The 23,896-nt window shown below is 42.3% G+C and overlaps 1 protein-coding gene across 6 annotated transcripts; it reads left to right on the forward strand.

The window, feature by feature from the left end:
* Positions 1–207: 207 nt before the first annotated feature.
* On the forward strand, positions 208–23,688 carry LOC135518184 (tetratricopeptide repeat protein 19, mitochondrial-like). Of its 6 annotated transcripts, XM_064943152.1 has the most exons (11): positions 6,474–6,674; positions 6,925–7,019; positions 7,288–7,379; positions 10,328–10,438; positions 10,621–10,659; positions 13,875–13,931; positions 14,215–14,276; positions 17,195–17,289; positions 21,680–21,834; positions 22,094–22,256; positions 22,829–23,688. In XM_064943152.1, exons 2-11 carry the CDS (start codon positions 7,004–7,006, stop codon positions 22,993–22,995), a joined length of 957 nt encoding a protein of 318 aa, XP_064799224.1. In that variant the 5' UTR covers positions 6,474–6,674; positions 6,925–7,003; the 3' UTR covers positions 22,996–23,688. The 6 variants fall into 6 exon arrangements, with proteins under 6 accessions (XP_064799250.1, XP_064799259.1, XP_064799215.1 ...); XM_064943143.1 differs by having other exon boundaries at positions 6,459–7,019; XM_064943170.1 differs by lacking the exons at positions 6,474–6,674; positions 6,925–7,019 and adding an exon at positions 8,496–8,548.
* The last annotated feature ends 208 nt before the right edge of the window (positions 23,689–23,896 follow it).

Here is a 23,896-nt window from a genome sequence, read left to right on the forward strand (position 1 = left end):
AAGCCTCCATCTCTTTGTTGTGAGTTCTGAAAAACTGAAAGTTTGCATCTTAGAAAGAGTTTTATATGTCCGATCTCAGAATCAAATAGGCTTAATTCTGTAGTTGAAATTTCACCCTCAAAATTTCACCCCCAAACAACAGTTGATTACTTTTTTCAAATATGAAACAGGAAGTACCCACAATTGACTCCATTGAGAAATGGTCACCAGAATCAGAGGGCATGCTATAGGACTGCTTGGCTGGCGCTGATTAGAATATGTTTAGAGACTCCGCCAAAAACATTGATTAGCTAACCACCTCCGTCACCGGCTTCATTAAAAAATACATTGGCGTCGTTGTACCCATGGTGAGGGTTTGCTGCTTCCCCAATCAAAAGCCCTGGATTAACACAGGTTGGTGATAAACTAAAGAACAGGGCTACCGCACACAGAGCTATTGTAGACAACCCTGATGCTACGGCCGAGGACAGGAATAAGTACAAGAAGTCCTGCTATGGGACAATATAGGAATAAGGTGGAATATGCCGCATGTGGCTACAGTCCGTTACGGATTACAAAGGAAGACCAAACCGTGATCTGCCCAATGATGCCAGACAAACTCGATGCATTTTATGCATGCTATGCCAACAACATTGAGCCTGCATTTCAAATAACAGGTGTGCCTTGTTAAAAGTTTATTTGTAGAATTTCTTTCCTTAATGCGTTTGAGCCAGTCAGTTTGGTATATAGGTATGGTTGGTATATAAATAATAGCCCTATTTCGTAAAAAACCAAGTCCATATTATGGCAAGAACAGCTCAAATAAGCAGAGAAACGACAGTCCATCATTACTTTAACATATGAAGGTCAGTCAATCCGGAAAATCTCAAGAACATTGAAAGTTTCTTCAAGTGCAGTCGCAAAATCCATCAAGTGCTATCATGAAACTGGCTCTCACCACGAAAGGAAGACCAAGAGTTATCCCTGCTGCAGAGGATAAGTTCATTAAAATTACCAGCCTCAGATATCGGCAATTAACTGCACCTCCGATTGCAGACCAAATAAATGCATCACATTGTTCAAGTAATAGACACATCTCAACATTAACTGTGAATGTTGTGAACTGTGAATGTTGACCTGTCTAAAGGTCTTACTCATGCTCTCCGCAGCCGACAGATCAACATTCACAATGCCGCATGGCCGTACGCATTACCAGGACGTGTACTGGGAGCATGCGCTGACCAACTGGCAAGTGTCTTCACTGACATTTTCAACCTCTCCCTGCCAGAGTCTATAATACCAACATGTTTTAAGCAGACCACCATTTTCCCTGTGCCCAAGAACACTAAGGTAACCTGCCTAAATGACTACCGACCCGTAGCACTCACGTCTATAGCCATGAAATGCCTTGAAAGGCTGGTCACGGCTCACATCAACACCATCATCCCAGAAACCCTCGACCAACTCCAATCTCTATTGCAATCCACACAGCCCTTTCCCACCTGGACAAAAGGAACACCTAGGTGAGAATGCTATTCATTGACTACAGCTCAGCGTTCAACACCATAGTGACCATAATGCCCTACAGTAGCGAGGCTATAGAAATAGCAAGGCTACATACAGCCACCGGTTAGTCAGGCTGATTGAGGTAGTATGTACATGTAGATATGGTTAAATATGGTTAAAGTGACTATGCAAATATGATGAACAGAGAGTAGCAGTAGCGTAAAAGAGGGGTTGGCGGGTGGTGGGTGAGACACAATGCAGATAGCCCGGTTAGCCAATGTGCGGGTGCACTGGTTGGTTGGCCCAATTGAGGTAGTATGTACATGAATGTATAGTTAAAGTGACTATGCATATATGATAAACAGAGAGTAGCAGCAGCGTAAAAACAGGAGTTGGAGGGGGCACGCAATGCAAATAGTCCAGGTAGCCGTTTGATTACCTGTTCAGGAGTCTCATGGCTTGGGGGTAAAAACGGTTGAGAAGCCTTTTTGTCCTAGACTTGGCACTCCGGTACCGCTTGCCATGCGGCAGTAGAGAGAACAGTCTATGACTGGGGTGGTTGGGGTCTTTGACAATTTTTAGGGCCTTCCTCTGACACTGCCTGGTGTAGAGGTCTTGGATGGCAGGCAGCTTAGCCCCAGTGATGTACTGGGCCGTAGGCACTACCCTCTGTAGTGCCTTGTGGTCAGAGGCCGAGCAATTGCCGTACCAGACAGTGATGCAACCATGATGCTCTCGATGTTGCAGCTGTAGAACCTTTTGAGGATCTCAGGACCCATGCCAAATATTTTTAGTTTTGCTGAGGGGGAATAGGCTTTGTCGTGCCCTCTTCACGACTGTCTTGGTGTGTTTGGACCATTCTAGTTTGTTATTGATTTGGACACCAAGGAACTTGAAGCTCTCAACCTGCTCCACTACAGCCCCATCGATGAGAATGGGGGCGTGCTCGGTCCTCCTTTTCCTGTAGTCCACAATCATCTCTTTAGTCTTGGTTACGTTGAGGGATAGGTTGTTATTCTGGCACCACCGGGCCAGGTCTCTGACCTCATCCCTATTGGCTGTCTCGTCGTTGTCGGTGATCAGGGCTACCACTGTTGTGTCATCTGCAAACTTAATGATGGTGTTGGAGTCATGCCTGGCCATGCAGTCATGGGTGAACAGGGAGTACAGGAGAGGACTGAGCAAGCACCCCTGGGGAGCTCCAGTGTTGAGGATCAGAGTGTTGCTACCTACCCTCACCACCTGGAGGCGGCCTGTCAGGAAGTCCAGGATCCAGTTGCAGAGGGAGGTGTTTAGTCCCAGGATCCTTAGCTTAGTGATAAGCTTTGAGGGCACTATGGTGTTGAACGCAGAGCTGTAGTCAATGAATAGCATTCTCACATAAGTGTTCCTTTTGTCCATGTGGGAAAGGGCAGTGTGGAGTGCAATAGCGATTGCATCATCTGTGGATCTGTTTGGGCGGTATGCAAATTCTAGGGTGTCTGGGATAATGGTGTTGATGTGAGCCATTACCAACCTTTCAAAGCACTTCATGGCTACAGGCGTGAGTGCTACGGGTCTGTAGTCATTTAGTTAGGTTGCCTTTGTGTTCTTGGGCACAGGGACTATGATGGTCCGCTTGAAACATGTTGGTATTACAGACTCAATCAGGGACATGTTGAAAATGTCAGTGAAGACATCTGCCAGTTGGTCAGCACATGCCCGGAGCACACGTCCTGGTAATCCGTCTGGCCCCGCAGCCTTGTGTATATTGACCTGTTTAAAGGTCTTACTCACGTCGGCTACGGAGAGCGTGATCACACAGTCATCCGGAACAGCTGATGCTCTCATGCATGTGTCAGTGTTGCTTGCTTCGAAGCAAGCATAGAAGTGATTTAGCTCGTCTGGTAGGCTTGTGTCACTGGGAAGCTCGCGGCTGTGCTTCCCTTTGTAGTCTAATAATTTGCAAGCCCTGCCACATAAGACGAGTGTTGGAGCCGGTGTAGCATGATTCAATCTTAGCCCTGTTTTGACGCTTTGCCTGTTTGATGGTTCGTCGCAGGGCATAGCAGGATTTCTTGTAAGCTTCCAGGTTAGAGTCCCGCACCTGGAAAGCGGCAGCTCTACAGTGCAAATGTTGCCTGTATGGCTTCTGGTTGGGGTATGTACGTACAGTCACTGTGGGGACAACGTCCTCAATGCACTTATTGATGAAGCCAGTGACTGATGTGGTGTACTCCTCAATGCCATGAGGAGTACACCACATGGAATATGTTCCAGTCTGTGATCTCAAAACAATCCTGTAGTTTAGCATCTGCATCTTCTGACCACTTTTTTATTGACCGAGTCACTGGTGCTTCCTGCTTTAATTTTTGCTTGTAAGCAGGAATCAGGAGGATAGAGTTGTGGTTTGGATTTACCAACTGGAGGGCTAGTGAGTGCTTTGTACGCGTCTCTGTGTGTGGAGTACAAGTGATCTAGAAAAAACAATCCCTTTGGTTGCACATTTAACATGTTGATGGAAATTTGGAAGAACTGATTTCAGCGGGCACGACAAAACATATTCCCCATCAGGAGACTGAAAAGATTTGGCATGGGTCCTCAGATCCTCAAAAGGTTCTACAGCTGCACCATCGAGAGCATCAAGACTGGTTGCATTGCTGCCTGCTATGGCAACTGCTCGGCCTTCAATCGCAAGGCACTACAGAGTGTAATGCGAACGGCCCAATACATCACTGGGGCCAAGCTTCCTGCCATCCAGGACCTATAGGACCTATAGGTCCAGGCGGTGTCAGAGGAAGGCCCTAAAAATTGTCAGACTCCAGCCACCCTAGTCATAAACTGTTCTCTCTGCTACCGCACAGCAAGCAGTACCAGAGTGCCATGTCTAGTTCCAAGAGGCTTCTTAACAGCTTCTACCCCCAAGCCATAAGACTCTTGAACATCTAGTCAAATGGCTACCCAACACTATTTGCATTGCATAACTCTACCTGCATGAACATACTACCTCAACTAACCGGTGCCCCCACACATTGACTCTGTACCGGCACCTGTATATATATATATATACATATTTTTTTTTTTACTGTTATTCTTTAATTACTTGTTACTTTTATCTCTTCTTTTTTTTTACCCCTTTTTCGTGGTATCCAATTGTTAGTAGCTACTATCTTGTCTCATCGCCACAACTCCCGTACGGGCTCGGAAGAGACGAAGGTTGAAAGTCATGCGTCCTCCGATACACAACCCAACCAAGCCGCACTGCTTCTTAACACAGCGTGCATCCAACCTGGAGGCCAGCCGCACCAATGTGTTGGGGGGAAATACTGTGCACCTGGCAACCTTGGTTAGCATAGTTACATGGTTACCACAGGAGTCGCTGGTGCGCGATGAGACAAGGATATCCCTACCGGCCATCCCTTCCGAACCTGGATGTGCATCGCCCCACAGACCTCTCTTATTCTTATCCGTATTTATTTTTTTAAGCTGCACTGTTGTTTAGGGGCTCGTAGATAAGCATTTCACTGTAAGTTCTACAGCTGTTGTATTTGTCGCATGTGACTCAAAGTTTGATTTGATTTGAACTGTTCAGAGGAGACTGAGTGAATCAGGCCTTCATGGTCGGATTTCTGCAAAGAAACCATGACTAAAGGACACCAATAAGAAGACTTGCTTGGGCCAAGAAACGCAAGCAATTGACATTAGATGGAAATGAAATGAGACATTTTTGGTTCCATCCGCTGTGTCTTTGTGAGACGCAGAGTATTTATTGATTTTTTAATTTGGACTTGATTTAACTAGGCAAGTCAACTAAGAACAAGTTCTTATTTACAATGATGGCCTATACCGGCCAAAACCAGGATGATGCTGGACCAATTGTACACCGCCCTATGGGACTCCCAATCACAGCCGTTTGTGATAGTCTGGATTCAAACCAGGGTGTCTGTAGTGACGCCTCTAACACTGAGATGCAGTGCCTTAGACCAATGTGCCACTCGGGAGTAGGTGAATGGATGATCTCTGCATTTGTGTTTCTCATCATGAAGCATGGAGGAGGTGATGGTGTTGGGGTTCTTTACTGGTGACACCCTCTGTAGTCTATTTAGAATGCAAGGCACACTTAATCAGCATGGCTACCACAGCATTCTGCAGCGATACCCCATCCCATCTGGTTTGGGCTTAGTGGGACAATCATTTGAATTTTAACAGGACAATGACCCAAAACACACCTACAGGCTGTGTAAGGGCTATTTGACCAAGAAGGAGAGTGATGGGGAGCTGCATCATATGACCTGGCCTCCACAATCACCTGACCTCAACACAATTGAGATGGTTTGGGATGAGTTGGACTGCAGAGTAAAGGAAAAGCAGCCAACAAGTGCTCGCATTATGTGGGAACTCCTTCAAGACTGTTGGAAAAGCATTCCAGGTGACTACCTCATGAAGTAAGTCGCTCTGGATAAGAGCGTCTGCTAAATGACTTAAATGTAAATGTAAGTAGGTTGAGAGAATGCCAAGAATGTGCAAAGCTTTCATCAAGGCAAATGGTGGCTACTTTGAAGAATCTAAAATGTAAAATGACACTTTTTGGTTACTACATGATTCCATGTGTGTTATTTTATCGTTTTTGATGTCTTCACTATAATTTTACAATGTAGAAAATAGTAAAAATAAATAAAAACCCTTGAATGAGTATTAAGTGTCAACGTTTAACTGTTTTGTACAGATAATTATCAGACTCGGTTACAAACGCTGGTAAACACTCAAATAATTTCGTTAAAAACAATCGACAAAAGTAGTGCATTGGGCCTTTACTAGTTTTGTAGTAGAGGACCAATTTACATGTCTTCAAGGCGAGCAATCGTTATTTTATTGTTGCAATGTTTAGAATCCTGTTGACCTTGAACGTGGAGATTCATTTCCGGGTTATGTTTTTTCATGGCCTTCAAAATAAATGCCCTCTATAATTGAAAACTTGTATTTATTCAATAAATAGGCTAAAATATTTGTATGATGAATAATATTATTGTAACTATAAGGTACAAATGCACTTTGTGTGGTTGTTCGCTTTTCAATTTGATTTCCGGAAGTAACTTTTTTTTCTGCCTCAAACTTCCGACGAATTGTTTACGACGAGAACGTTTACCGCTTTTGTCAAATTAACGTCAGAGTTGATTTTTCGAAGCAGTTTATGAAAATTAACATAGCAGGTTAGCGTAATTTTATTGGCATTGTTGTGCATTTGGATCCCTTCTAACCATTACCAACTGATTTTGTTATATATGATATGGCGCTACCGGCTGTCAATCGTGCGCTCTTTGCTAATAGGAGTCAAATAAAACTATTTATTTCAGAGGTCTTACGCAACCTGTCATTAAGTAGCCGATTCAATTTTAAGACACAATCATTGCAATGTCTGAAAACGGTGACTTCTCAATCTAATGTTGTTACGGTGCACAGAAGGTCACAGCTATACCGGCGGATATGCGAAAGCAATGGGGATGAAAATAGTCGTGCTACGAGTAACTGGACTTATGCAATGTGGAGTGCAATTGGTAAGTAAGTTATTGTCATGTTAGATATGTTACAGTACTCTTCCTTAGTGGGTGTCATTGTCAGTATTTTAAATTGCAGTCAAAAGGCTATCATCAATCATCTTTTCCATTGATGTGCATATGATTTGCGTAGCTATGAGTGCTTCATGAAATGCAATTTCAAAAACATATATTTGTATTTCTACACGAGAATACTCATAACCGGCCATTTAAGTCATTAAGTGACATGAATGTTTTATAATGCATCCCTCCCTCTCCTTCGTGATAGCGTTTTCTCTCTTCAGCAAAGCTGAGGAGGACACCAGAACTGAGGCTCAGAAGAAAGAAGATGAGATCATTTTACTTTTGAAGAGAGCCAAGGTAGTTAATTGTCATCGCTGTAGGCAACTCCTCAATTTAGTTTTTTTTTAGCAGTCATCTAAACAAGAGGGCTACAGTAGCACATAGCCCTTGATCATGACTCTGTTAAATTACATTACACATAAGTCATTGGATGAAGGTGTCTTATGTATGTTAAGATCCCAGATGCTCAATCTGAACATTAACACACGCCGCTTGCGGTACGGTTTTGGGAGCGTAAGGACCTTTATAAAAAAATAAATACCTAAAGGATAAATTGATACACTCCTTGGTAGTGTTCTCCATGTTACTTGTTCATGAAAACAGACATAAGACGAGGTAACCACCTGTACTAATTAGCTATCTAGCTTGCTCCGAACATTTATCTGTAAGCCAACTCGGGAAGTGTAGCGGAAATGTACACTGAACAAAAATATAAACCCAACATGTAAAGTGTTGCACCCATGTTTCATGAGCTGAAATAAAAGATCCCTGAAATGTTCCATGTGCACAAAAAGCTTATTTCTCTAAAATGTTGTGCACAAACTTGTTTGTATCCATGTTAGTATTTCTCCTTTGTCAAGATAACCCATTCACCTGACAGGTGTGCAATAGATGTCTCAAGTTTTTAGGGAGCGTGCAATTGTCATGGTGGCTGCAGGAATGTCCACCAGAGCTGTTGCCAGAGAATTACATTTTCGTTTCTCTACCATAAGCCGCCTCCATCGTTGTTTTAGAGAATTTGGAAGTATGTCCAACCGGCCTCACAACTGTAGACCACGTGTATGGCGCCGCGTGGGCGAGTGGTTTGCTGATGTCAACCTTGTGAATAGAGTGCCCCATGTTGGCGGTGGGTTTATGGTATTGGCAGGCATAAGCTACGGACAACGAACACACTTGCATGTTATCGATGGCAATTTTAAAGCATTAAAAATACAGTGATGAGATCCTGAGGCCCATTTTTAGTTTTATTTAAACACGGTATTTTTGAGTATCAGATGCATATCTGTAATCCCAGCATTATGAAATCCATAGATTAGGGAAATAATTTCAATTGAGTAATTTCCTCATATAAACTGTAACTCAGTAAAATCAATAAAATTGTTGTTGCGTTTTTTATATTTTTGTTCAGTGTAGTTTCCTCGGATGGAGGCAACCATAGCTATATGGACCTGTGCAAAACTGCAATAGTAAGTGTATTTTTTTATTTTAATTGAAGGATTCTTTCTCACTGATGAAAGAAAAGGACCATATGTTTCGAAAGCTGTATCGCAAGTGATTTATCATTGATGTCTCTAAATGTTAAAATACAGTTTCAGAATTGTAGTTCACATGAGCCAGTTGTGGGCGACGCTAATGGCTGAAAACTGTAGGGAGAAGGCAGAATGCCACCTAGAGTTTGAGAGCTGCACTACCGGTCAAAAGTTTTAGAACACCTACTCATTCAAGAGTTTTTCTTTAGTTTTACTATTCTCTACTTTGTAAAATAATAGTGAAGACATCACAACTATGAAATAACACATATGGAATCATGTAATAACCAAAAAAGTGTTAAACAAATCAAGATATTTGAGATTCTTCAAATAGCCACCCTTTGTCTTGATGACAGCTTTGCACATTCTTGGCATTCTCTCAACCAGCTTTGAGGTAGTCACCTGGAATACATTTCAATTAACATGTGTGCCTTGTTAATTTGTGGAATTTCATTCCTCCTTAATGCGTTTGAGCCAATAAGTTGTGCTGTGACAAGGTAGGGGGAGTATACAGAAAATAGCCCTATTTGGTAAAAGACCAAGTCCATATTATGGCAAGAACAGCTCAAATAAGCAAAGAGAAATGACATATCATCATTACTTTAAGACATGAAGGTCAGTCAATTTCAAGAACTTTGAAAGTTTCTTCAAGTGCAGTCGCAAAAACCATCAAGCGCTATGATGAAACTGGCTCTCATGAGGACCGCCACAGGAATGGAAGACCCAGAGTTACCTCCGCTGCAGAGGATAAGTTCATTAGAGTTACCAGCCTCAGAAATTGCAGCCCAAATAAATGCTTCAGAGTTCAAGTAACAGACACATGTCAACATCTGTTCAGAGGAGACTGTGGATCAGGCCTTCATGGTTTAATTGCTGCGAAGAAACCACTACTCAAGGCCACCAATAATAAGAAGAGACTTGCTTGGGCCAAGAAAAACGAGCAATGGACATTAGACTGGTGGAAATTTGTCAAATGTGAGATGTTTGGTTCCAACCGCCCGTGTCTTTGTGAGATGCAGTGTGGGTGAATGGATGACCTCCGCATGTGTATTTCCCACTGTGAAGCATGGAAGAAGAGGTGTTATCGTGTTGGTGTGCTTTGCTGGTGACACTGTCTGACTTATTTAGAATTCAAGGCACACTTAACCAGCATGGCTACCACAGCGTTCTGCAACGATATGCCATCCCATCTGGTTTTTATGCTTAGTGGGAATATCATTTGTTTTTCAACAGGACAATGACCCAACACACCTCCAGACTGTGGAAGGGCTATTTGACCAAGAAGGAGAGTGATGGAGTGCTGCATCAGATGACCTGGCTTCCACAATCACCCAACCCCGACCAAATTGAGATGGTTTGGGATGAGTCGGACCACAGAGTGAAGGAAATGCAGCCATAAATGGCTCAGCGTATGTGGGAACTCCTTCAAAACTGTTGGAAAAGCATTCCAGGTGAAGCTGGTTGAGAGAATGCCAAGAATGTTCAAAGCTGTCAAGGCAAAGGGTGGCTTTTTGAAGAATCTCAAATATAACCTATAGTTTGATTTTGTATAGCACTACTCTTTGCCAAAAGATGATATGCAATGTCATGAACCAAAAGTGTCAAGTCAATGACATTTTTATTGCATCAATTCAGAGTGAACTGTTTATTTGTCAATGGCATTTGTATAATGTCTTTTACATTGTCCGAGTAACATTGATGTGTCTTCTGTCCCAGCTCAGTATAATGCGTGGGCAGCTGCATGGAGCCAATGGATTCCTTCACCAGGCAATTGCGCTGGCCCACCAGTCTCGCAATACACAAGCAATCATCTACACCTACAGCCTGGTAAAAGCCTTGATGATAAAAACTGATGTTTTTAAAGTCTCTTCTGTACTCATATTGTCAAGATGGAATAAGGTGTATTTTGCTTACGGAGGCATTTTTGTAAGCGTTTTTAATTTGTCATAGCAAAAAGGTTTGCATGAAAACTCTGCAGTAGATAATTTTCTTTTCCCCTGTCTCTACAGATGGCAAACCTTGCCTATGTCCAAGGTGAGCTGGATAATGTAAGTAATAGCAGAGGTTGCCATCTTTCTCGTTTCAGTGAACTATTTGCTCTCCCACTTTTGGTATTTACTTTTAAATGCAATATGACAATGTCAGTCGCCGCGTGGTAACTTCCTGCTGATCGAAACAACAAAGTTTAAATCTGGCAAGAAGAGCCACTATTTGCGCTTCCCTGTGTATGTATGCTTCAAAGGAGGGCAGAAATTAAGAGCCAATAGAGGAAGTCTTGGCATTTTTTATTTGGGTTGTCGATGTCTGTTAGCTAGAGGTCAAGGTGATGTCATATTGCGAAGTCTACCATAAAAATAAATACATTTATTTTATAAACATGTACAGTTGAGGTCGGAAGTTTATGTACACTAAGTTTGGAGTCATTAAAACTAGGTTTTCAACCACAAATTTCTTGTTAACAAACTATTGTTTTGGCAAGTCGGTTAGGACATCTACTTTGTGCAGGACACAGAAGTAGGGTCAGAAGTTCACATGCACTAAGTTGACCGTGCCTTTAAACAGCTTGGAAAATTCCAGAAAATGTCATGGCTTTAATAGGCTAATTGACATCATTTGAGTCAATTGGAGGTGTACCTGTGTTTGTATTTCAAGGCCTACCTTCAAACTCAGTGCCTCTTTGCTTGACATCATGGGAAAATCAAAAGATATCAGCCAAGACCTCAGAAAAATAATTGTAGACCTCCACAAGTCTGGTTCATCCTTGGGAGCAATTTCCAAATGCCTGAAGGTACCACGTTCATCTGTACAAACAATAGTACGCAGGTATAAACACCATGGGACCACGCAGCCATCCTACTGCTCAGGAAGGAGTGGTGTTCTGTGAACTGAACGTACTTTGGTGCGAAAAGTGCAAATCAATCCCAGAACAACAGCAAAGGACCTTGTGAAGATGCTGGAGGACACTGGTACAAACGTATCTATATCCACAGAAACGAGTCCAATATCAACATAATCTGAAAAGCCGCTCAGCAATGAAGAAGCCACTGTTCCAAAACCAGCATTAAAAAGTCAGACTAAGGTTTGCAGCTGCACATGGGGACAAAGATTGTACTTTTTGGAGAAATCAGCTCTGAAACCAGATTGCATAGCGGAGAAGGTATGGTCGGTAATCTGTTAGTTGACTTGGCTTTCGAAGACCTTAGAAAGGTAGGATAGATATAGGTCTGTAGCAGTTTGGGTCAAGAGTGTGTCCCCCTTTGAAGAGGGGGATGGCCGCAGCTGCTTTCCAATCTTTGGGAATCTCAGACAAGAAAGAGAGGTTGAACAGGCTAGTAATAGGGGTTGCAACAATTTCTACAGATACTTTTTTAGAAAGAAAGGGTCCAGATTGTCTAGCCCGGCTGATTTGTAGGGGTCCAGATTTTGCAGCTCTTTCAGAACATCAGCTGAACGGATTTGGGTGAAGGAGAAATGGTGAAGGCTTGGGCGAGTTGCTGTGGGGGGTGCAGTGCTGTTGACCGGGGTAGGGGTAGCCAGGTGGAAAGCATGGCCAGCCGTAGAAAAATGCTTCTTGAAATTCTCAATTATAGGGGTGACAGTGTTTCCTATCCTCAGTGCAGTGGGCAGCTGGGAGGAGGTGTTCTTATTTTCCATGGACTTCGGTGTCCCATAACTTTTTTGAGTTTGATGCAGGAAGCACATTTCTGCTTGAAAAAGCTAGCCTTGGCTTTTCTAACTGCCTGTGTATATTGGTTTCTAGCTTCCCTGAAAAGTTGCATATCACGGGGGCTGTTCGATGCTAATGCAGAACACCTTAGGTTGTTTTTGTGTTGGTTAAGGGCAGTCAGGTCTAGAGAGAACCAAGGGCTATATCTGTTCCTGGTTCTAAATTTCTTGAATGGGGCATGCTTATTTAAGATGGTGAGGAAGGTATTTTTTTTAAGCCAGGCATCCTCTACTGACTGGATGAGATCAGGATACCCCGGCCAGGTCGATTAGAAAGGCCTGCTCGCTGAAGTGTTTCAGGGAGCATTTGACAGTGATGAGTGGAGGTCGTTTGACCGCTGACCCATTACGAATGCAGGCAATGAGGCAGTGAACACTGAGATCTTGGTTGAAAACAGCGGAGGTGTATTTAGAGGGCAGGTTGGTGAGAATGATATCTATGAGGGTGCCCGTGTTTACGACTTTGGAGTGGTACCTGGTAGGTTCATTGATAATTTGTGCGAGATTGAGGGCATTAAGCTTAGATTGTAGGATGGCCGGGGTGTTAAACATGTTCTAGTTTAGGTCGCCTAGCAACACAAGCTCTGAAGATAGATGGGGGCAATCAGTTCACATATGGTGTCCAGAGCACAGCTGGGGGCAGAGGGTGGTCTGTAGCAGGCGGCAACGGTGAGAGACTTGTTTTTAGAGAGGTGGATTTTTAAAAGTATAAGTTCAAATTGTTTGGGTACAGACCTGGATAGTAGGACAGAACTGTGAACATTGAACTCAGAATTTAAAGGCAATGCTACCAAATACTAATTGAATGTATGTAAACTTCTGACCCACTGGGAATGTGATGAAAGAAATAAAAGCTGAAATCACTCTACTATTATTCTGACATTTCACCTTCTTAAAAAAGTTGACTTCAACTGTAGCTCTTTTCATTACAAACAATAATCTCAAAGTCGCTTTAAAAACAAACATATGTAGGGGTTTGGCAGTTCATAGTTGGTCTTCCACAGCTTCAGATGTCTAGGCAGTTTGGAAAGGCATTAAGTCAGTTGGTGGCTTGAGTGGAGGGAGCATCGACGATACAGACGGGTAGGGAGACAACATCAGTCAGATAATGGTAGACAGGCCCGGAGCTCTTCATCAGGCACCTTGTCTCCTTTTCCAGAAGTAGGCTCGGTCATCCACTATCAAAGCGTAGCACCACCTGGGTAATGTTTTGGCGACTGTAAAAGCGGCAGAAAAAACCACCACACTTCGACAATAGTCTGGAACAGGCGAGCCTCTGCCATTGCCTCACATCAGTCCCCCACATCCTTCCAGGAACCGGAACAGGTGGAACAAAAAGCCAGTGATGTGAAGCCATTCAGTTTTACTAAGCTCATAATGATGCATTAAGTATATTCTTAAAGAATCAATAGTATATCATTAATTGAAATGACCATTGAGCAGAGGTAAATATGCTAGATTGTACCATTTAAAAAAAAAAAAAAAAATTGGTGTTTTGCCTACTTCCAGTGGTCACCCCTGTGCTCTTCTCCCCCAGGCAGAGAAACTGTTCAAAGCGGCCATGAGTTTCATGTTGTCCGGAGGAACACCAGAGGTGAGGGTTGGTCATGTGTTTAAGTAATAGGATAATAGAAGAGGAATGTTGTGACAACTGGACAGTAGAGTCACTGGGTACTGTGGCATCTTTCTGATTTTGAAATGAAGAGGATAATCTGTCATTTTACATCTTTTGTCAATCTGAACAAAGGAAGACTGTCTGGAATAAACAGGCTTTGGCTCATTCTGTTTCAGAACCATTGGTGTTGAATTGTTGTGGTGTATGTTGTCTAGACACTCAATGCTACTTCAGTTTTTGTTCCTTTTCCTTCTTTTCAAAGGACGACAATGGGGTCATTGAGATGTCCTTGAAGCTTGCTACCATATATGCCGGCCAGAATAAGTAAGTGGACTTCAAAAGTGGAGCAATTGAATCAATTCTGTTCTTTTACAACCAAACGTTCAACAGTTTGGGGTCACTTAGAAATGTCCCTGTTTTCCATGAAAACATACATGAAATTAGTTGCAAAATTAATAGGAAAATATAGTCATGACGTTGACAAGTTTATAAATAATATTTTTTTTATTGAAATAATAATTGCTTCCTTCAAACTTTGCTTTTGTCAAATAATCCTCCATTTGCAGCAGTTACAGCCTTGCAGATCTTTGGCATTCTAGTTGTCCATTTGTTGATCTAATCTGAAGAGATTTCACCCCATGCTTCCTGAAGCACCTCCCACAAGTTGGATTGGCTTGATGGGCACTAATTACGTACCATATGGTCGAGCTGCTCCCACAACTGCTCAATAGGGTTGAGATGCGGTGACTGTGCTGGCCACTCCATTATACACACCAGCTGACTGCTTCTTCCCTAAATACTTCTTGCATAGTTTGGAGCTGTGCTTTGGGTCATTGTCCTGTTGTAGGAGGAAATTGGCTCCAATTAAGCGCCATCCATAGGGTATGGCATGGCGTGGCAAAATGGAGTGATAGCCTTCCTTCTTCAAGATCCCTTTTACCCTGTGCAAATCTCCTACTTTAGCACCCCCAGACCATCACATTGCCCCTACCAGATGGCGTCAAGCACTTCCCCAGTATCTTTTAATTTTTTCTGCGTCTCACGAATGTTCTTCTTTGTGACCTGAACACCTCAAACTTAGATTTGTCTGTCCAAATCTTCCTCTGTCCAGTGTCTGTTCTTTTGTCCATCTTAATCTTTTATTTTTATTGGCCAGGCTGAGATATGACTTTTTCTTTGCAACTCTGCCTAGAAGGCCAGCATCCCGGAGTCGCCTCTTCACTGTTGACGTTGAGACTGGTATTTTGCGGGTACTATTTAATGAAGCTGCCAGTTGAGGACTTGTGATGCGCCTGTTTCTCAAACTAGACACTAATGTACTTGTCCTCTTGCTCAGTTGTGCACCGGGGCCTCCCACTCCTCTTTATACTCTGGTTAGAGCCAGTTTGCGCTGTTCTGTGAAGGGAGTAGTTCAGAGTTGTACGAGATCTTCAGTTTCTTGGCAATTTTTCATCTCGCATGGAATAGTCTTCATTTCTTCAGAACAAGAATGGACTGATGAGTTTCAGAAGGAATTCTTTGTTTCTGAGCCTGTAATCGAACCCACAAATGCTGATGCTCCAGATACTCAACTAGTCTAAAGAAGCCCAGTTTTATTGCTTCTTTAATCAGAACAACAGTTTTCAGCTGTGCTAACATAATTGCAAAAGGGTTTTCTAATGATCAATTAGCCTTTTAAAATGATAAACTTGGATTAGCTAACAACGCACCATTGGAACACAGGAGTGATGGTTGCTGATAATGGGCCCCTGTACGCTAATATAGATATTCCATAAAAAAAATCTGTTTCCAGCTGCAATAGTCATTTACAACATTAACAATGTCTACACTGTGTTTCTGATACATTTGATGTTATTTTAATGGACAAAGAAATGTGCTTTTCTTTCAAAAACAAGGACATTTCTCAGTGACCCCAAACTTTTGAACGGTAGTGTATATATTTTTTTATGTAAATGGAAGGTTTTAGAAGTGTCCAGACACTTTTTGTTGTGGTTGTTGTTGATTTCACTTGTTTTTGACCAACTTATGCCAACGAGCGATTCACTTCCTCGTCCTCGTTGTGCAGTACGGGGGCTCTGAAAAAACCTGACCAAATGCTCCAAAAACACCCAAATACATCCTTTTAGAAAAGCATCATTTCTTCATACATTGATACAGGTATATTGTACATATGAAATTGTGTAATTCTGAACTTTATCCACAATGTTATATTTCATTTTGTGGCAACTCGAGTTATACCTTTCCGTCTAGCAGCAGGCGACACGGAGAATGAAATAGCTGGATAGGGAAAACCCCTTGAGTCGTGCCCAAATTGAACATTAGGAGGTACATTTGCTTCAAATTCCATTTATTAGATGTAAATGCGTTTAGGATAGGAGCTAGCCAGCTTAGTTGAAGAGTGCTGTATACACCATTAAATAGGCTTTCAAGCCAAGCTTTTAAGTTGAGAAATCATTTTCTGTGGTTGGCTATAGTCAGATGGGCAGTATTTCTATTACTTGTATTTGAAATAATTATTTGAATTACTTTGAGTATTTTGTATGTTGTATTACACTGGAATTAACTATACTCAAATGTATTTTGTAACAAGATACTTTCAAAAGCTGTATTTGTTTTTTCAAAATAGTTTTTTTTTTTTTTAAATAGTGGTTCTCAATTTTGTGGCCCCCTTTCACCCTACATTGGTATCAAAAGTCTGATGGCATGATGGTGTGGTAAGAGAATCTGCTAAATGAACTAAATTGAAGGACTATCCATTGCGCACTACAAATGAAGGTCATTTCCATTTGAGTCGACATAGGCAGCGTTTACCGTGTGCTTTGCAGTTGATTTATTTTTCGGGTCATTTAGCAGACACTCTTATCCAGAGTGACAGTGTATTCAACTAAGGTAGATAAACAACATATCGCAGTCGCAGCAAGAAAGACGTTTATGTAACTGAGAATGTTGCTGCTGTTCGGCCGGCAACTTGCAAATGTATTTTAAAATACTAAATACATTTTAAATACAATACTTTTGAAAAAGTATTGTATTTATTAAAAATATTGTATTTTGATAAATTGGTCATTTTGGGTTTTTTGTAGGTGTATTGTCATTTTATGCCCATCCCTGGTTATACTCCTGTAGTAGTATATTATTATATGACTACATTTCACGATCCACCCCCAAATTCTACATATCACAGTTCACCATATATGATGTGTAACCTTATATTAAATGTATGTTTTTTTCTTTCTTCTCAGGAATGATCTGGCAGAGACTGGTTTCCAGTTTTGCACTGAATCCCTTGAAGCCAAGTTAGAGAAATTCAAGGAACTTCCCGCTGAGGAACAGTCAGGTATCTAATGACCTAACCATCAAATTGTTATTTTTTGCTGTAATAGCATAAGATTCTATGTTTTGTGGGTGTGTGTGGCACAACTTCCTAATGGTCCGCCACACTGATCCTCAACAGGGGGGCCCCACAGGGTAGCGTGCTCAGCCACCTCCTGTACTCCCTGTTCACCCACATCTCCAACTCAATCCTCAAGTTTGCTGACAACACAACAGTGATAGGCCTGATTACCAACAACGACGAGACAGCCTACGGGGAGGTGGTGAGAGCCCTGGCTGAGTGGTGCCAGGAAAATAACCTGCACCTTCAAGACTGCTGTCTTATCTACATAATCATTGAACACTGGTCACTTTAATAATGTTTACATGCTGTTTTACCCACTTTGTGTATATGCTGTATTCTAGTCATGGCTCATCCTATATATACTACTGCTATACACACCTTTTACTATTCACGTACTGTCCATACTGTATACTCACATTTACATAAGTACTCAGACCCTTTACTCAGTACTTTGTTGTACCACCTTTGGCAGTGATTACAGCCTCAAGTCTACTTGGTATGACGCTATAAGCTTGGCACATCTGTATTTAGGAAGTTTCTCCCATTCTTCTCTGCAGATCCTCTCAAGCTCTGTCAGGTTGGATGGGGAGCGTTGTTGCACAGCTATTTTCAGGTCTCCAGAGATGTTCGATCGGGTTCAAGTCCGGGCTCTGGCTGGGTCACTCAAGGACATTCAGAGACTTGTCCTGAAGCCACTTCTGCCTTGTCTTGGCTAAGTGCTTAGAGTCGTTGTCCTGTTGGAAGGTGAACCTTAGCCCTAATCTGAGGTCCTTAGTGCTTTGGAACAGGTTTTCATCAAGGATTTCTCTGTAGTCTGCTCCGTTCATCTTTCCCTTGACCCTGACTAGTCTCCCAGTCCCTGCCATTGAAAAACATCCCCACAGCATGGATGCTGCCACCACCATGCTTCATTATAGGGAGGGTGCCAGGCTCCCTCCAGACGTGACACTTGGCATTCAGGCCAAAGAGTTCAATCTTAATTTCATCAGACCAGAGAATCTTGTTTTTCATGGTCTGAGTATCCTTTTGTTGCCTTTTGGCAAACTCCACACGGGCTGTCATGTGCCTATTTTACTGAGGAGTGATTTGTCTGCCCACTCTACCATAAAGGCCTGATTGGTGGCAAGCTGCAGAGATGGTTGTCCTTCTGGAAGGTTCTCCCATCTCCACAGAGGAGCTCTGTCAGAGTGACCAGGTTCTTGGTCACCTCCCTGACCAATGCCCTTCTCCCCCAATTGCTTAGTTTGGCTGGGCAGCCAGCTCTAGTGTCCCTTTGGCTCGGCCAAAGAGGGGATGGTAACGAGACCCGTAACATAACTCATGCAAAGTTAGTGACAGTAACGGTACAAACAAAAAAAAGACAACTTAATTACCGTCAAACACTCAGGGTTTATTTGAAAACACACGGTAAGGAGGGGAGCAGGAAAAGGAGCTGGACCCAAGGAAAGAAACATTTCCAAAAACACCCCTAAGCTAGACTAGCCTACTACTATACAGCTAACTAACTAACCAAAAATACAGTGGGTGGTCCACCCAGTTCTACCTAGTGTTCTTAGACAAAGTAGTCCTACGGGTAGTGTATGCCCATGGGCAACTTCGTTCCCCCTTTTCCCACCATCAAACAAACACCACAACAAAATAACAATACTCACAGGTGGGGACAAAGTGATATGCAGGTGCTAAAACAAAAGACAGATCTACAGAGATTGCATGACAGAGAGGTTGAGCTTTTGAGAAAACAACTGACAGGGTTTTTAAACCAAGGGAAAGGGGATGTGATTGGGTAATGGAAACAGGAGGAGGTGTGTCTTCTGATTAGCGACTGATTGGGGAATGATGATTGCCACCTGTGAGGGGAGAAGGAGAAAATAAATACACACACAGGATACTCACAGAATACTTGTATCCGTAACATATAGGAAGAGTCTTGGTGGTACCAAACATCTTCCATTTAAGATTGAAGGCCACTGTGTTCTTGGGGAACTTCAATGCTGCAGAAATGTTTTGGGACCCATCCCCAGATCTGTGCTTTGACACAATCCTATCTCGGGGCTCGACAGCCAATTCCTTCGACCTCACAGCTTGGTTTTTGCTCTGACATGCACTGTCAACTGTGGGACCTTGTATAGACAGGTTTGTGCCTTTCCAAATCATGTCCAATCAATTGAATTTACCACAGGTGGACTCCAAGTCGTAGACATAGCTCAAGGATAATTAATGAAACAGGATGCACCTGAGCTCAATTTCGAGGCTCATCGCAAAGGGTCTGAATACACAAATGTCTAAACCTGTTTTTGCTATGTTATTCCGGACATTGTGTGGAGATTGAGGACATTATTATTTAATACATTTTACAATAAGGCTGTAACAACATGTGGAAAAAGTTAAGAGGTCTGAATAACTATACATACAGTTGAAATTTACATACACTTAGGTTGGAGTCATTAACTTATTTTTCAACCACTCCACAAATTTCTTGTAACCAAACTATAGTTTTGGCAAGTCTGTTAGGACATCTACTTTCTGCACGAGTACTTTTTCACAGACAGATTATTTCACTAATAATTCACTGTTTCACAATTTTAAAAAAATGCATTTTACCTTTTTATTTAGCTAGGCAAGTCAGTTAAGAACAAATTATTATTTTAAATGCCGGCCTAGGAACAGTGAGTTAACTGCCTTGTTCAGGGGCAGAAGGACAGATTTGTACCTTGTCAGCTCGGGGAGTCGATCTTGCAACCTTTCGGTTACTAGTCCAACGCTCTAACCATTAGGCAACCCTGCCGCCAAATTCCAGTGGGTCAGCAGTTTACATACACTGAGTTGACTGTGCCTTTTAAACAGCTTGGAAAATTCCAGAAAATTACTTCATGGCTTTAGAAGCTTTTGATAGGCTAATTGACATCATTTGAGTCAATTGGAGATAGGCCTTGAAATACATCCACAGGTACAACTTCAAACTCCGTGCCTCTTTGCTTAACATCATGGGGAAATCAGCCAAGGAAAAACATTTTTTAAACCTCCACAAGTCTGGTTCATCCTTGGGAGCAATTTCCAAATGCCTAAAGGTACCACGTTCATCTGTACAAACAATAGTAATCCGGTATAAACACCATGGGACCACGCAGCCGTCATCCGCTCAGGAAGGAGCGCGTTCTGTCTCCAAGAGCTGAATGTACTTTGGTGAGAAAAGTGCAACTCAATCCCATAACAAAAGGACCTGCTGAAGATGCTGGAGGACACTGGTACAAATCATACTTTTTGGAGAAATGTCCTCTGGTCTGATGAAACAATAATAGAACTGTTTTGCCATAATGACCATTGTTATATTTAGAGGAAAAAAGGGGAGGCTTGCAAGCCCAAGAACACCATCCCAACCGTGAAGCACGGGGGTGGCAGCATCATGGGGGTGCTTTGCTGCAGGAGGGACTGGTGCACTTCACAAAATAAAGGGCATCATGAGGAAGGACAATTAAGTGAATACATTGAAGCAACATCTCACGCCACTTATTGTGGGAAGCTTGTGGAAGGCTACCTGAAACGTTTGACCCAAGTTAAACAATTTAAAGGCAATGCTACTAATTAGGTCTATGTGAACTTCTGACCCACTGGGAATGTGATGAAAGAAATAAAAGCTGAAATAAATCATTCTTTCTACTATTATTCTGGCATTTCACATTCTTAAAATAAAATGGTGCTACCTACGACAGGGAATTTTTACTAGGATTAAATGTCAGATTGTGAAACTGAATTTACATGTATTTGGCTAAGGTGTATGTAAAGTTCCGACTTCAACTGTGTACATACATACATATATACAATACCATTCAAAAGTTTGGACACATCTACTCTTTCCAGGATTTCTTTATTTTTACTTTTTTCTACATGGTAGAATAATAGTGAAGACATCAAAAACTATGAAATCACACACATGGAATCACATAGTAACCAAAAAAGTGTTAAACAAATCAAAATATATTTGAGATTCTACAAATAGCCACCTGCCTCAGGCAGGTGTAGGTTGTAGGGCCAGTATCGCGATACTCGTTAGTGTCGTTGCAAGGAAACAACACGATGCCCATTTAACACCTTTAGGAAAACATCCACAGTCACGTGGTTATTTTCCAAGCTATAGCACACAATACTTTACAATACAATACTTGAATGTATCAGCAGATTTTTAAAGGACCAAAGAATTTGGTCTGCTTCATGTGACGTGATCTTCTGAAAAGTTGTGAAACCTTGCTTTTGTATTCAACTTTCGTGACCCTTCCTTTTGATATTGAGCTTGCTTGCTGACTGCATCCCCTCCTCGTGTTTGTCTTTTCAGAGGAGTTGCGGATGGAGACCCGGCTGCTGCTGGGCCTGACCTTGGACTCCCACGCTCGCTACATGGCCGCCACACACCACCTGAGCCGGGCGGCACTGGACTACAAGCGAGCCCTACTGATCTGCCAGGAAGAGCAGGGAGAGACCCACCCACAGGTACCAGTTGTTAAATGTTTAGGCATTTTAGATAGAACGCCTGTTTTTGTTCTCTCCACAAAGTTTAATGGATTATTTTAAAGTATATATCTGAGTTCAAATGTTTTCTTTGTTTATTGCAACGTCGAGGAAATTAAGAAACAATGATTATACAACCTATTGGAACGTAGTGGGTTGGGACCTAAAGACTTACCGTCACCTCTACTGTGGTGTTAACAATATTACTTTCTTGTCAATTGTCTTTCTTGGTCTTCTACAGTCGCTGGTGCTGCTGAGTGACCTGGCCACCATCCTGGACCTGCAGGGCCGCCACGATGAGGCCCTGCCCCTGGTAAAGCAGGCCGTGGAGCTGAGCAGAGAAGCCGGGCACCCTGACCAGCACGTGTTGTTGGGAAACATGGCAGGCGTCCTACTGCACAATGGTAAGAAGGGCTAAAAATGAGGACTGAAATTCTAGGAGTGCCTTGGTTTCCTCTTCCCTCAACACAAGTCAGTTTTCAATGTCAAAACATTAACTTTTATTGAGAATTACTAAATGAATGTAGCTCAGTTGGTAGAGCATGACTTCTGCAACGTCAGTTCGTGGGTTCGATTCCCGGGTTCGATTCCCAGGACCACCCGTACGTAAAAATGTGGCATGTATGACTAAGTCACTTTGGATAAAAGTGTCTAAATGGCATGTTATATTTCTCTATGCACGTTATCCTTCTGGCACAGGTCAGTTTTATAATTCGGTGCTGCTCCATAAGTAACTGTACAGGCATTAACATTAATGGATAACATTTTGTTCAAGGAGGTACTGCGAAGTCTTATCGCTGTTAATATCAGAGAATATCTCTGTCGTGTTCATTACGGCATGCAACAGAAAACGTTTAACTATTTGTAATAGAAAATAAAACTGAGTTTCTTATTGGAGAAACCCAATTCCTAATTCAGTCCGTTTTCATTAATTTCATGTCAAATGAACACAATCTGTGTGCTCCTCCTGGTCCAGGTCTGTTTGAGGAGTCAGTGAAGCTGTACAAGGAGGCCCTGGCTCTGGCCCAGTCTGCAGGAGATGAAGAAGCAGTAGAGCAGATCCGGGAGGGGCTGAAAGAGGTGGGCAACAGGAGGAAAGCAAAGAAGGCGGAAACAGAAGCCCCCAAGACTGAGACCGACTGACCAGTTGGATCAACCAAACAAATATTAACACAACCCCAAGCCATCTCTGAACATTTCTGTTTGCAAATCTGAAGGGACTGAAATTAGATGGGTCATGTATGCACAAGATACGGAGCACATGGCTTATACAGTAGCTCAGGAGGAGGAGAAGGAGAAATGCAATAACACAATCACACTGTTTAAGACAACAGTTTATCTTTCTATGGGCATGCAACAATCTCATCTGTGAAACGCTGTAATGTGTTGTCTGTATTGTGTGAAATCTCTCTCCAATGAGGTATTCTTTTGTTGTCAGATTGGCTCAAGATGTAAGGGGAAAGACTCTGAGCTAAAATAAGTAAGACAAAGCCGGAATTCAGTCAAAGGTATGTTGTTCGACAAGCGTATTGCACATTTACTTTTAAATTGTTGCTCCTTTATATTTACGCTTGAGACAACATCCGCAGCGTTTATCATGAATGCGATCTCTTTACGAACGTCGGGGAAAATGCAATTTGTTGACAATCCGCTTTTGATTGAATCCCAGCCTGAATAATGGCATCTTAGGAGAATGGCAAGTCATGTGAATGACTATAAATAAAACTGTGTAAGACATGTACAATTTATGTGTATACAACACAATAATTTCATACAGACTTGAAGGTGACATGGGACTTAACTGTCAGCTTCAAGAGTAAAATGCCAAATCAGTAATTGTATTGTTTTCCCTTTGTTTCAACTAAGATGACTTAGTTTTTTTCCCGACTTTTCTGGACCCCGCTTTCCAGCGGCTGGGGTCCCGTGGCTTGTGCGCATGTGGGGGATAGTGTACTTTGCCCACAATTTCTGCTCAACTCGTTGATAACCTCCCCTTCACATTTCGCACTGTCAATCATGAATGATAATTCTTAACATTTTACAG

Source organism: Oncorhynchus masou, chromosome 3 (genome assembly GCF_036934945.1).
Source record: "Oncorhynchus masou masou isolate Uvic2021 chromosome 3, UVic_Omas_1.1, whole genome shotgun sequence".
In the NCBI taxonomy this organism is placed as follows: Eukaryota; Metazoa; Chordata; class Actinopteri; order Salmoniformes; family Salmonidae; genus Oncorhynchus; species Oncorhynchus masou.

Coding starts and splice junctions, on each gene's coding strand:
- LOC135518184 (XM_064943143.1), top strand. CDS start 6,752: ATGGCGCTACCGGCTGTCAATCGTGCGCTCTTTGCTAATAGGAGTCAA. Junction 7,020..7,287: donor TGCAATGTGGAGTGCAATTG/GTAAGTAAGTTA, acceptor CCTTCGTGATAG/CGTTTTCTCTCTTCAGCAAA. Junction 17,290..21,679: donor TCCCGCTGAGGAACAGTCAG/GTATCTAATGAC, acceptor TTGTCTTTTCAG/AGGAGTTGCGGATGGAGACC.